At 43.3% G+C, this 14,436-nt stretch overlaps 1 protein-coding gene across 2 annotated transcripts; it reads right to left on the bottom strand.

The window, feature by feature from the left end:
- On the bottom strand, positions 1-14,377 carry LOC111967728 (palmitoyltransferase ZDHHC16B). Of its 2 annotated transcripts, none has more exons than XM_023993020.2 (10): positions 14,187-14,377; positions 6,946-7,199; positions 6,545-6,739; positions 6,341-6,429; positions 6,190-6,218; positions 5,877-6,010; positions 2,780-2,865; positions 1,401-1,465; positions 1,247-1,317; positions 1-1,157 (listed from the first exon to the last, which is right to left on the bottom strand). In XM_023993020.2, exons 2-10 carry the CDS (start codon positions 7,189-7,191, stop codon positions 1,125-1,127), a joined length of 948 nt encoding a protein of 315 aa, XP_023848788.1. In that variant the 5' UTR covers positions 7,192-7,199; positions 14,187-14,377; the 3' UTR covers positions 1-1,124. The 2 variants fall into 2 exon arrangements, with proteins under 2 accessions (XP_023848788.1, XP_023848787.1); XM_023993019.2 differs by having other exon boundaries at positions 1,401-1,524; positions 14,187-14,372.
- Between the last annotated feature and the right edge of the window lie 59 nt (positions 14,378-14,436).

Genomic DNA, 14,436 nt, shown 5'->3' on the forward strand with positions numbered 1-14,436 from the left:
TCTCCAAAACCAATATTTTATATTAACCAATACAAGCTAATATCAAATGCAATGACACAGACATGCGGCGTACAATAATGGAGCACAGCTCCTATTGGTCATGTCACAGCAGTGAGGACATTTTTTCACTATGGCAACCAGGTAGCCCCTCCCTACTGTTACAGGCTGGCTATTATAGAAATATCCCCTGACCATTATAAATCTAAAATGGTGGCCAAACACAAGACCAGTTGGGAGGAAGTCTGATGCGCTTTTAACCATGGCTACTGGGGAAATCCAGTACCATATGTGATGTGGGCGAGATAATTAATGGACAATGTTAGAAATGTCATATTCCAGTAAAACTGTACTTTGCATTAGTGCCTGATAACCAACAAATATAAACACCTGTTAAAGATTTAACTTCACAAGGCACATTACGAATCTTTTGACAATTCCTAATCCGCCAATGTAGATGTTTAGTCACACACACACCGGATAGGTGCAGTGAAATGTGTCGTTTTTACAGTGTCAACCATAGTATTACGTCACCCCTGGATATTGGCTGGGGCACTGCTCAGTAATATGAGCACCATGATCTAACTAGAGCCTGAACGATAATATGAATTGTTTATGTAAGTCTGTCAAAAAGTCTCCAGACTACTCACCCCTAGATGGACAATGGCCAAGGTGTGTGGTTATCTAGCTCTAACCTAGTCATTGGTGAAAAGCTCTTTGTTGGCACTGAAAAAGTCCAAACTGCTTTTTCTGTGACTTCAGTACAATTAAAAAGCACACATTTTTGTCAACATACCTACCAGTACAAAAAAAAACAATCAGTTCACAAGACAGGACAACAGTTGAAAAAGACACTTCACATGACAGTGACCGGAGTGCAGATTGAGGTCCCCTAACACCCAGAGGTGCCTTGACATACGGGTCACTATCAAGCCCAAGCGGTCTACTCCTCAGAGGCTAAGACAAGTCCTCTGTTCACCCCACCATCCAGGGGCCAGTAGTGATTCTGGGCCATWGTGTGGAGATGAGAAACTGGCCAGCAGTAGTGAGGTTAGATGGTCATTGGGTCTCTTCTGGTGAAAGCCTGAGGGAATTCCCATACCAGTCCATCTTCATGGGGAGTGTGACTAGACGGCAGGAGGACTCTGGTCAACCAGTGACTGTGAGAAGAGGAAGTCAAACCAACTCTAAGAAGAATCATTTAGGTTTCACAACAGTCTAGAAGTTTGTGGTGATCTGGAGGGCTTACCTTGTCTCCTCCACACCAAACAACACTTTCCAATTGTTTATTTTCCCATAATGGTATGGATTTCGGAACACCTTACAAGAGAGAAACAGGCTTTACTCGCTAATTCCAAACTGGTACACCGTGTTGATATTTGAGTAAATCCAATAAACCTTACCTTTCCCTTCTCCTTTAAMCGTCTGACCTCTTTCTTGTTGATGTGTCTCTCCACGCTGGTCTCCCCTAGGGTGATGAGGATAGCATGCCACAGTGTCAGACCTCCCAGAGCTACTGCCACCGAACTGCAGGGAGGAAAAACGGCAATCATGATCAAGATTGTATTAAAAACTAAATTCAAGATAAAAGGGTATATTTGAGAATATGAACAAAAGTATGTGGACACCTGCTCGTCGAACATTTTATTCCAAAATCATGGGCATTAAATGTGGAGTTGGTCCCCCCTTTGCTGCTATAACAGCCTCCACTCTTCTGAGAAGGCTTTCCACTAGATGTTGGAACATTGCTATGGGAACTTGCTTCAATTTAGCCACAGGAGCGTTAGTGAGCACTGACATTGGGCGATTAGGCCTGGCTCGCAGTCGGCGTTCCAATTAATCCCGATGGGGTTGAGGTCAGGGCTCTGTGCAGGCCAGTCAAGTTCTTCCACAGCGATCTAGACAAAACATTTCTGTATGGACCGCACTTTGTGCATGGGGGCATTGTCATGCTGAAACYGCAAAGGTCCTTCCCCAAACTGTTGCCACAAAGTTGGAAGCACAGAATTGTATAGAATGTCATTGTATGCTGTAGCATTAAGATTTCCTTTCACTGGAACTACGGGGCCTAGTCCGAAACATGAAAAACAGCCCCAGGCCATTATTCCTCCTCCACCAAACTTAACAGTTGGCACTATGTATTCAGGCAGGTAGCAATCTCCGGGAATCCACCAAACCCAGATTCGTCCATCGGACTGCCAGATGGTAAAGTGTGATTCCGCTTGTGTGCGGTTGCTCGGCCATGGAAGCCCATTTCATTAAGCTCCCGACGAACAGTTCTTGTGCTGATGTTGCTTCTCGAGGCAGTTTGAACTCGGTAGTGAGTGTTGCAACCGAATAAAGGCAATTTATACGAGCTTCAGCACTCGCAGTCCCGTTCTGTGGGCTTGTGTGGCCTACCATTTTGCGAGTGAAGCCGTTGTTGCCCCTAGACGTTTCCACTTCACAATATCAGCACTTACAGTTGACCGGGGCAGCTCTAGCAGGGCAGAAATTTGACAAAATGACTTGTTAGAAAGGTGGCATCCTAAGACGGTGCCACGTTGAAAGTCACGGAGTTCTTCAGTAAGGCCATTCTATTGCCAATGTTTGTCTATGGAGATTGCAAGACTGTGCGCTCGATTTTATACACCTGTCAGCAACAGGTGTGGCTGAAAGACAAAATCCACTAATTTGAAGGGGTGTCCACATACTGTTGTACATATATAGTGTACATAGAACAGCCATAGCGGTTGATGTCAACAATTTTTTATTTTRTTTTGCAGTTACAAACGTGTCTCACCTTGTTAGCACCCAAATGAAAATTATACTCTTGTGGACCATCTTTTCTCTGAAGGAAAATAGTGGTGGTGGCGTCTGATAGTAGCTCTAGACGGAAAGCAAAACCAAACCATGTGAAAAGACCATCCATGTACAGCAGTTGTAATTAGTAAATGTGATGCCACTGAGTATTCTACAGGATTGAACAACCAACCACAAAAAAGCTAACAGGAAACACAGTAGCTGGGCTAACAGTACCACATCTACAGTCCTCCAATTGCAACTGGTGGCAAAGAAGCGAAATACAAAATGCCAAGTCTGTAGCCATTCACAGCCAAGGGACCTAAAAATAACTACTAATCACAGGGGACTGTTCCTGACTTGAGGAGAGGACTGCAGTCTCACTGGGCAGTGAAACATGGCCGACTCCATGCCAGTGTAGGCTGAAAATATTTTTGGTATCTCAGATTGTGAGAATTGCCAGAACAAACTTGGGAGGAAGTCTGATGTCTGACATACTCTTTACATTTATCACAAACCATTGGAGAAAATTGACATTTTAAGCCCTTTTAGAGCTACCTATACATGCCTCCTGTAAGACCCTATGATCTGTGAACCATACATGATACAGACATCTTGGTGTGATTATAGTCCTTATAGTGTGCTATAAAATATGTATGTCTTGATTTTAGGGCTCTAGAGTGGCGCAGCAGTCTAAGGCACTGCATCTCAGTGCTTGAGGCGTCATTCCAGGCTGTATCACAACTGGCTGTGATTGTGCACCACCCTATGGGACTCCCAATTGGCCCAGCGTCGTCCGGGTTTGGCCAGGGTAGGCCGTCATTGTAAATAAGAATTTGTTCTRAACTGACTTGCCTAGATAAATAAAAGTTAAATATTTATATATTTTTAAAAGTTTCCACAGTCATATTTTTTATGTTGAATAAATTAATATCTTCCTATTTTCTTTATTACAACTAAACGGCATGTTATAAAAGGGTCCAGATAACTTGTGATTTCATGTTCAAGAAACTAACCCCAAACAGCAAATTACTTTCTCATCCTCGTGTAGTATGTGGGGCCCCCAAAAAACATGAACAAAGGCTTCAAAAATCGCCCAAATACATTATTTTAGAAACGGCAAAGCTCTCAGTATAGTGACGCAGGTCTTTAGATGTACACATGAAATTGTGTCAGTCCAAAACTTTACCTGCAACATTATATTCCGTTTTGAGTGACTCGAGCAGTTTCCCTATCCAACTGTTCCATTCTCTGTGTAGCCTGCTGCTACAGGTAACTGCCAAAATAAAGGAAACACCAACATAAAACATCTTACTAGGGCGTTGGGCCACCACGACCCACCAGAACAGCTTCAATGCGCCTTGGCATAGGTTCTACAAGTCTGGAAGCACCCCATGCTTTCAATATACTTTGTATCCCTCATGCATCCTTCATTTCAGCAATTACCTGCCGAATGGACGGAGAGGTATCGCCCGAGTCGCAACAAAATGGAAAAGAACTTTGCGGATAAAGTTCGGGAATGAAAATTTCACGTGTACGACATTTAAAGACCGTCATCACTATAATGAGAGCTTTGCAGTTTCTAAAAAGGACATATTTTTGTGTTTTTTCAGGCCCCCATACTACAAATTGAGAATAAGGAAGTGATTTGCCGTTTGGTGTAAGTTTCTGAAAAACATGTGAAATCATGACAAAGGTGTCTGGACCCTATCTATAACATGCCATTTTACAATCAAAAATAGAGAATTGGTTGTGAAAAATAAAAAAAACTTGTCCTTTAAAGACATTGTTTGGAACAATATACTCTACYAGTACCAACAATACTATGCTGGTGTGGAGTCGTCCACATATAAAACCCCATACTATACAGGGAGATGATTGCCAAATTGTTGTTAATTAAATGTTGATTGTTAATTGACATTGAGACCCAGCACTGCCCAGTGGACCTTTACAGCCTGTCAGTCTGTACGACCTGGCCAAAAAAGAACTCTGAAAATCTATTTTTTGAGTGCGGACCCTCTACAAATTAATCTGCCGTTTTAATTCCGGTCAACGCACCAGTTCTGAGTTCAGTGGTTTCAAGAACCTTTTGTAGTACCTGGCCAGTCATGAGCTCAAGGAGACTGAGGAGCAGTCCGTGCCCTACTCCCATCACTGCGGTGGAAGCGCTAGTGGAACAATGGCAATTCATACACTGGCTGCATCCCGAATGGCACTTTATTCCCTATGGAGTGCGCTACGTTTGACCAGGGCCCACAAGGCTCTAGTCAAAAGTAGTGCACTACATAGGGAATAAAGTGCCATTTGGGACACACACACACAGCTTCAGTCAAGTTGGTGCCCTTGACTAGCTCAATCACAACTCATAATGCTAAGGGAAACTATAGGCTAGATGTGTTATAGGGCCAGGGTGATTATTATAGAATGGTACCTCCCATCTTCTATGTAGCTAAAGAGAACACATGTCATACGTCAGAGCGATTGAAACATTAAAAAATATATATTTCTAAAACAGTGAGGTGTTGGCTCAGAGTCATAGGATCTATTACTATATAAACTCCCATCTTGCCATGAATGATTGGTGTGAGAACAGTAAGTGGTCTTGAGCCTGGAGGCTTTAGATTACATAAGAAACAATCTGACTGGTTATATACACAACGGCACCAGTTATCTGCACACCACCAGCCTTCTCAGATAAACAAGTGTATTACATTGCCGTTAACGTGTCATGTGATCTGATGTCCTTGATCCCAACACTTTGTGGTCTGTTCGCTGTCTTTGCTTGGCTGCCGTCTCTCTAGCTAAACCAGCGGCAGTGAACTTTACACAGTTTGCTCAGAATGTATGGCCTTTCGCTCKCCTCTATGAAAAGACCATGCCATATCTAGCACATAAGAGAAGGAAAATGTGGCAAAGACATGCCAGACTCTACCCAAACAGTCACAAACCAAGCGGCCTCACTCGATCAGGGTGTTTGGGTCACATGTCAATAACAAGACATGATTTACATGGATGGCAGTACTCAGAATACTATTTGAAAGTCTGAGTGTCAAGCCTCCTAGAACCTCTAAGAAGTTGACATTCTTGGTCTCCCTCACCTCGACAGCGTTGTAGGCCTCTATGAACATGTCTTTGCAGCTGACGCTGCAGTACATGCAGCCCATGGTCATGTACAGGCAGAAGGAGAAAAAGTAGCGGTGGTTGAAGTGGCCCACACAGTTGTTGAGCCAGGCTAGCATCACAAGGCAAGTTAAGGTCAAAGTTAATGAGGKAGATCTAACAAAAGATAAAACATGGAGTAAGGCAAGATGATTTAATTGTATGACTGTCCTCCCTGGGGTTTTACAACGCTATAAAACATATTTTAAAGGAATCTGAGAAATTAGATGTTTGTTGGTCTAGAAAGGATACGACAGTGGTGATCCATCTTCAGAATACACCTGGAATGAAAGAGAAAGTCACTCAGTCTGATTGACCTGTGCTATGGACTAGAGCTATCCAGTAGAGGTGTTTTATTTCTTGATGACATCATCTGATGACTGACGGAGTGTCCTTAACTTACGTATTGCAGATGCTGCAGTGGTGAGTTCTGGCTGGTTTGGGGACGATGCATTTTTTACAGATGGACACTGACGGTGTATCACTTTTAACCTGAGAAACAACAATCCGAAAAAAGGGAACTAGAGKGCATGAAGTTATTTCAGAATCAAACCCATAGTGTTTCCCAAGAACAGTTTTCCTGCAGGCATTGGAGTGGGCACCTCACCTGTGGTGGGTGTCCAGGGGAGGTGGTGGTGGCCTTGTAGTAGTGGAAGAGGACCATTATGAGGACCCAGTGGCCGTAAGTGAGGTGCCAGACGATCCACTGCAGCGGGTAGGTGTTGAGGATGACAGGCAGCAGGCACAAGTAGACAATGACCAGCACAGAGCTGGTGAGGGCAATCACCAGGCACACAAACACCTGGGAACAGAAGAGAGGGACACGAACAGAGGGAGAAACTCATGAGGGCACGTGAAAMGTGAAAATACTGTGAGAAATAGAATAGCAAAACGGGGTCATGTAACCGAACATGGGAGATTTYATTAACTGGCCTACATTTAATGAAATACAATAAAACACTAATATTTGACTGTACATCTACACAGAAAATTGAGCCATTAACTTACCACCCCAAACCAGCGAGTCACATTGTCSACTATCCAGTAGACGGGCTCAAAGACACAGTCCAGGCAGGTGTCAGAGTTGGTGAGGCTGTTGAAGTAGAGGGAGTTGAGCAGCAGCTTCCAATAGCTCCACAGCTCTCGTAGCTTCCTCTGGGGCTTGCTGGGTCGACCCCCRCGCTTAGGGCACAGCCGGCACCAGCGCAGGCACAGACGCATCATCCTGGAGAACTGCCACCTCCAGCTGCGCATGCCCCCGCCTTCCACACACACACGGACAGACACACAACACAGAAGCAGGTGAAAAACTACTACGACCAGGAAGAACAACTTGGAATGTGCGGTCATCCAGATCGCAGACGAAGTCATCGTGGTCACGCTTTCTTTGGGGATAAAATGGCCACGGTCGAGTGGTAACGCTCACAGCTCGACATATACTACGACCTCGGAGACCCGGGTTCAATCGCCACATCCACCCATCCTACAACGCCTCCTCTCCTCATCAAGCTCCCCCTTCAAATTCTTATCTGTCTGAATAATCTAACACCTGAATAAAACATGAATAAAAAACAAAGAGGGTGGAATTCCACTCCCCCCGCCCCCCAAAAAAAGGCCCTCATCTCAATTAAATGCTGCAACCCCCCCCTCCAAACTCACCTATGAAAAGACTATTGTCTAACCAAACACCAAATCTAAGTCTTAAAAAAAAGCTAATCAAGAGAGACTCCTGCTCAGCGCATGGCCTTCCTCTCCACGGAGCAAAGTCAAGGCATTAAAGTAATTAAATCCAGCTGAGTGCTGTTTCCATTGGAGCCAAAGGACGCATCAGGCATGCCCAGAAAATAGGACAGGGCTATCAGGTAATAAGTGCGTCCACTCTCACAGAACTTATAATGTTAATAATGCATGAGAAATACAGTTCTGTGGCTGAGCCTTCCATAGAAAGACGTTGGGAATGCAAAACCGGTAACCTTATAAAGACACCAAAAYCTCAAGGATGAATTTCCTTAGAGGGGAATAAGTGGACACCAGAGCGCCAAGGCTCTCCAGAATGCTAAGGCCATACACATTTTATTAAATGTTTTAACAGATTTCTTTTTTTGAAAAGTGAGGGGAGTGAGCGAATTAAAAAAAATATAGCTGTGAGCAGCAATGAACGGGGTTTACAGAATAACAGAAAGGACAAGATTAGTTGGATAAAGCAAGCACTATCATGTAGGACAGGGGTGGGCAATTCCAGTCCTCGAGGGCCTCATTGGTGTCACAGTTTTGCCTCAGCCACAGCTAACACACCTGACTCCACAATCACCTAATCATGATCTTCAGTTTAGAATGCAATTTGATTAATCAGCTGTGTTTGCTAGGGATAGAGAAAAGGTGACACCAATCAGGCCCTCGAGGACTGAGTTGCCCACCCCTGATGTAGGAACTATCTTRCTTTATGTGCAATCAGTGAAAGCATTACCATGTTTATCTCTCAATACCACAAGGATGACAAGTGAATTTAGTCTAGTGCTGTAGTTTAGTTWTCTTAAAGTCATTACTTAATGTATTCAGTTTATATATAAATAAACTCAGCATTAAAGGAAACCGACCTTTTTCAGGACCCTGTCTTTCAAAGATAATTTGTAAAAATCCAAATAACTTCACAGATCTTCATTGTAAAGGGTTTAAACACTGTTTCCCATGCTAATGAACATGCACCTGCGGAACGGTCGTTAAGACACAAACAGCTTACAGATGGTAGTCAATTAAGGTCACAGTTATGAAAACTTAGAGACTAAAGAGGCTTTCTACTGAGTGTAAAAAAACACCAGAAGAAAGATGCCCAGGGTCCCTGCTCATCTGCGTGAATGTGCCTTAGCATGCTGCAAGGAGGCATGAGGACTGCAGATGTGGCCAGGGCAAAGAATTGCAATGTCCGTACTGTGAGACACCTAAGACAGCGCTACAGGGAGACAGGACGGAGAGCTGATCGTCCTCGCAGTGGCAGACCACGTGTAACACCACCTGCACAGGATCGGTACATCGAACATCACACCTGCAGGATAGGTACATGATTACACCAGGAACGCCCAATCCCTCCATCAGTGCTCAGACTGTCCGCAATAGGCTGAGAGAGGCTGGACTGAGGGCTTGTAGGCCAGTTGTAAGGCCGGTCCTCACTAGACATCACCGCAACAACGTCGCCTATGGGCACAAACCCACCGTCGCTGGACCAGCCAGGACTGGCAAAAAGTGCTCTACCTGACGAGTTGCGGTTTTGTCTCACCGGGGTGTCGGATCCGCGTAATCGTCGAAGAATGAGCTTTACACCGAGGCCTGTACTCTGGAGCGGGGTCGATTTGGAGGTGGAGGGTCCGTCATGGTCTGGGGCGGAGTGTCACAGCATCAATGGACGCGAGCCTGTCGTCATTGTAGGCAATCTCAACGCTGTGCGTTACAGGGAAGACATCCTCCTCCCTCATGTGTTACCCTTCCTGCAGGCTCATACTGACATGACACTCCGCAAGACAATGCCACCAGCCATACTGCTCGTTCTGTGCGTGATTTCCTGCAGACAGGAATGTCAGTGTTCTGCCATGGCCAGCGAAGAGCCCGGATCTCAATCCTATTGAGCACGTCTGGGACCTGTTGGAATCGGAGGGTGAGGGCTAGGGCCATTCCCCCAGAAATGTCAAGGAACTTGCAGGTGCCCTTGGTGGAAGAGTGGGGTAACATCTCACAGCAAGAACTGGCAAATCTGGTGCAGTCCATGAGGAGGAGATGCACTGCAGTACTTAATGCAGCTGGTGGCCACACCAGGTACCGACTGTTACTTTTGATTTTGCCCCCCCTTTGTTCAGGGACACATTCTATTTCTGTTAGTCACATGTCTGTGGAACTTGTTCAGTTTATGTCTGTTGTTGAATCTTATGTTCATACAAATATTTACACATGTTAAGTTTGCTGAAAATAAACGCAGTTGACAATGAGAGTACATTTCTTTTTTTGCTGAGATATATATATATATTATATGCCTATGCTGACTGCAAGAGGCAGGACTGCAGGTTTCTAATTTTCCTGAAGAAAAGATCCACTTTCTACTACGTTCAGACCACATAATAGGGCAATATACAGATCACGATATTTCACATTGTTCGTCTGCATAATTTAAATCTAGCATTCATTTGCATGAGACAGTCCACTTGACCAATAGTTATTGCTCTAGTATCCTATGATGCCACTGGTGCCAAAGAAATCTATAGTGCCACCAACTGGTTACAGTGACTTTATATTCACACAGCTTCTAAAGGGCATATACAATGCATTCGCAAAGTATTCAGAGCCCTTGACTCTTTCCACTTTGTTACATTACAGCCTTATTCTAAAAATGGATTAAATAGATTTATTTCCTCAACAATCTACACACAATACCCCATAATGACAAAGCAAAAAGAGGGTTTTTAGATTTTTTTTTGTTGAAAGGTTTACATACCAAATGTCATGTTCCCATATCCATCGTTTTAGTTATTATAGCCCTGGTGTGATATGGTGTCATCTAGTGGTGTAGCTTGGCTGACCTTGAATGCAGCAACTAATAATTCTCAAATTCCATTGAGTCTATATACTAAATCTGGAGTCAATCTGAATAATGGTTAAATATTTTTTACATTAGCATATGTGCATTTATATGTAAAGTAGGGCCATATTTGAATGCAGCAACAATTTCTTCTCAGAACCATTCAAGACTAATGTAATGAGTCTAAATACAATATCTGGAGTGAATCTGACGTATGGTTGATGAGAAGATGATTGCAGATGATTTTGAGCATAAGCATTACATAAGAAACTAATGAGTTGTTAATGGTTTCCTTGTTTTTTTTAGATATCAATTCCAAATTCAGTGAGGTTTATCTTAGGGATGTCCATGGTAGCGACAACAAGTTTCAAGTTGATAGGCCATCGTGGAGTGGATTTACAGTTTTTTTAAATGGACACGTAAAATCTGAATTTWGATTTGTCAATAAATCATCCATCTTTTGACTAATCCCTTATCTTTTTCTTAAGACATGTACCATGGGCCTTTATTAAAAATGTGTCATTTGGTTCTATGGTTCATGAGAAGAAGATTTTTGAAGTATTTTTCGCACATTTTAGCATGGCCATCTTTGAATGCATCAATGTTATTTTCTCAAAATCTTTAGGGAATATTTGGATTAGTCCTCATTATTATGATTCTACTAATTTTGCTATGGGGCGGAGAGAAATTAGCAGTTTTACATCATATTTCCTGCAATTCTACACTTTGACATAAATCAACTGTTATTTGTCACATGTGCCAAATACAACAGGTGTAGACCTTACAGTGAAATGCTTACTTACAAGCCCTTAAAAATGGAAGAACAAATAATTCAAGAGCAGCAGTAAATAACAATAGTGGGGCTATATACAGGGGGTACCGGTACAGAGTCAATGTGCAGGGGCACCGGTGTCGAGGTACTATGTACATGTAGGTAGAGTTGTTAAAGTGACTATGCAGAGATGATAACAGAGAGTAACAGTAGCGTAGAAGGGGGGAGGGGGGCAATGCAAATAGTTTGCGTAGCCATTTGATTAGATGTTCAGGAGTCTTATGGCTTGGAGGTAGAAGCTGTTTAGAAGCCTCTTGGACCTAGACTTTGCACTCCGGTACCGCATGCCATGCGGTAGCAAAGAGAACAGTCTATGACTAGGGTGGCTGGAGTCGTTGACAATTTTAGGGCKTTCCTCTGACACCGCCTGGTATAGAGGTCATGGATGGCAGGAAGCTTGGCCCCGGTGATGTAGTGGGCCGTACGCGCTACCCTCTGTAGTGCCTTGTGGTCGGAGGCCGAGCAGTTGCCATACCAGGCAGTGATGCAAACTGTCAGGATGCTCTCGATGTTGCAGCTGTAAAACCTTTTGAGGATCTGTGGACCCATAACAAATCTTTTCAGTCTCCTGGGGGGGAATAGGTTTTGTCGTACCGTCTTCGTGACTGTCTTGGTGTGGTTGGACCATGTTAGMGATGTGGACGCCAAGGAAATTGTAGCTCTCAACCTGCTCCACTACATCCCCATCGATGAGAATAGGGTTGAGAGAAATGTTTATAGTTTTTAATGATATCGGAGTGAGAGTGACTAAGAAAAATCAATGGGGGCTCCCCAGTAAGTAATTGAACCATGACTACTACAAGTTTAGATGGCTGGCAAGACTAATTTACCAATCAAAATTGTTTTAGCTTACATGGGCTAATTGAGTGACTGTCAGTGACTGACATAAGAGAAACTGRTGATGCACAACCACATTTCAAAATTGCACTTTGTGTATTCTACTGTTGTAACGCTCAACAGGAAGTTGAMACCCAGACAATTCAGCATTATTTMTATTAAAGGGGTGGCCACCAGTTGCCCATCCCTGCTCTATAGCAACCTTAGTTCAACACCTAGCAACCTAGTCAAGATATTTTAGGAGAGACTAAAAGAGAAAGTTCAGCCATAATCCGAGAGGGAATGTTGTGTCTCTCTTTACTGGAAGCTTGAGGACATWAATTTTCCTATAAATCGTGCAATTTCTCAGTACAACTTTTCAACCACAAAAAAAAAAAAATGAGAAAAGTGAAGAGGGGCATCCGTTAAACACTTAAATGTGTATGGCCTGATAATCAATTATTAGTGCTGGGACCGTCACTGTGGCCAGCCGTTTGGCCTACAACACTGCCCCTCTGTTGTCATTATGCAGAGGCAGTACATGTGATCCCTCTTTACAAGCGGCGCAGATGGAATGAAAGAAATGTCATAATGCCAACAGGTGAACACGAGGTCAACCAGTATTAATGAGATCATTGATCGGCATATGGCAGCATGCCATCAAAATCATAGAAAGGCTGTGTGGAACTGGAAAAGAGTAGGGACGATTTCCAGCCAAATCAACAGGCTGTTGACTACCTAGGCTACCTACTACACTTGCTTTTATTACATTTTTTATTTAACTAGGCAAGTCAGTTAAGAACAAATTCTTATTTACAATGATAGCCTACCCTGTCCAGGCCCTAACCRGGATGACGCTGGGCCAATTGCYCGCCGCCCTATGGGACTCCCAATCACAGCCAGTTGTGATACAGCCTGGAATCGAACCAGGGTTTGTAGTGATGCTTCTAGCACTGAGATGCAGTGCCTTAGACCGCTGCGCCACTCGGGAGCCAAAGGTAGAGTACAGAGTGACATATTGGAACAAACCCATATAAATATTTTTTAAACATGCAATCAAACTCTAAACCTGAACAGCACCACCAGAAAGCTTGTTTTCTCAATCTCAGATTAACCCCTTTAAAATGTATTTTAAAACAGAACAATTAAGCTCTTTATCTGGGGGGTAAAAAAATTAAAAAAAATAAGGCAGAGTAGGCGGTCTCTATGGCAACCCCCAAATCTTCTCAGCTTGGAAATAGTCTCCTCTGCTCTGCCCGGATAATAAGCTTTGCCGTCTGTCCTCGAGACTGGTTTAGCCTCTGTGTCTGCAGCACAGGCCTGGCAATTGGCAAACTGCACAGACTCCAAATGTTTGTTGTTTCTGCTCATTTGTGAACTTTCTCTCTCTGGGCAACACTGCTGTGTGTCTCTTTACTCCCAATGGAAAGTTTTCAGTTTTCAGTCCTCAGTTTAGAGATTTGCGCTTGTGTTGACAGTACTGGAACTAGGGAATGATGGAGTTGCTTATTGGGGTCATTACACTGCAGAAAATTGCCAAAATTCTACAATCTGAGGGATGCAAATTATCTGTCAGACATTCACACATAAAGAGAACAATCCACAACATAGAATGTTAATCCAGTCACAAATTAACAGTAAGTAGCTATCACATCCTAAAGCATTATATTTATATGATCACACCATCAACGCTGTCAAAATATTTTGAATGTCTGCAGGTGTACAAATAACATAGGCCTAACTACTATTTATTTAGGTCTGTATTTTACAGGGTTCTGTCAATCTCTGCTGCTGTTGCCGCTGGCTACCACATTGAACAAACAATAGTGTGAGGTGCGAGCAACGTTAGCCAGCTATAGCTACTCCACCTGCCTGGCAATCTTGATAGCAGAGTTTTCCACAGGCAGACCCCTACATGAGATTGCAATCTGAGATGTGTGTCGATTACAAAATATTGCCAATTATGACGGCTAGCTATAGTTAGCTAGCTAATTACTGACACAATAGATATGTCAATAATCTAAATATTCCACTCACCTTAACGTATCTTCTGAAATGATAGAACCAGCTAGGTTAAATAAATTGCAATTCAAGTCATAACTGTGAAATGTTAGCTGCACTCAAAGATATTTAGCAAAACGAGGAAAACATTATAAATCGTACACCGATGCACTGCAGCCCTTGCTAGCTTGCTTTCTTGTGTAAAAAAAAAAATCCTGACGTCGCGCGCATATTGCATCTTGGGAAATTATGTTTTTTCGTACTCTTCAAAATGRCAATAAAACCG

Source organism: Salvelinus sp. IW2-2015, linkage group LG8 (genome assembly GCF_002910315.2).
Source record: "Salvelinus sp. IW2-2015 linkage group LG8, ASM291031v2, whole genome shotgun sequence".
Lineage (NCBI taxonomy): Eukaryota > Metazoa > Chordata > Actinopteri > Salmoniformes > Salmonidae > Salvelinus > Salvelinus sp. IW2-2015.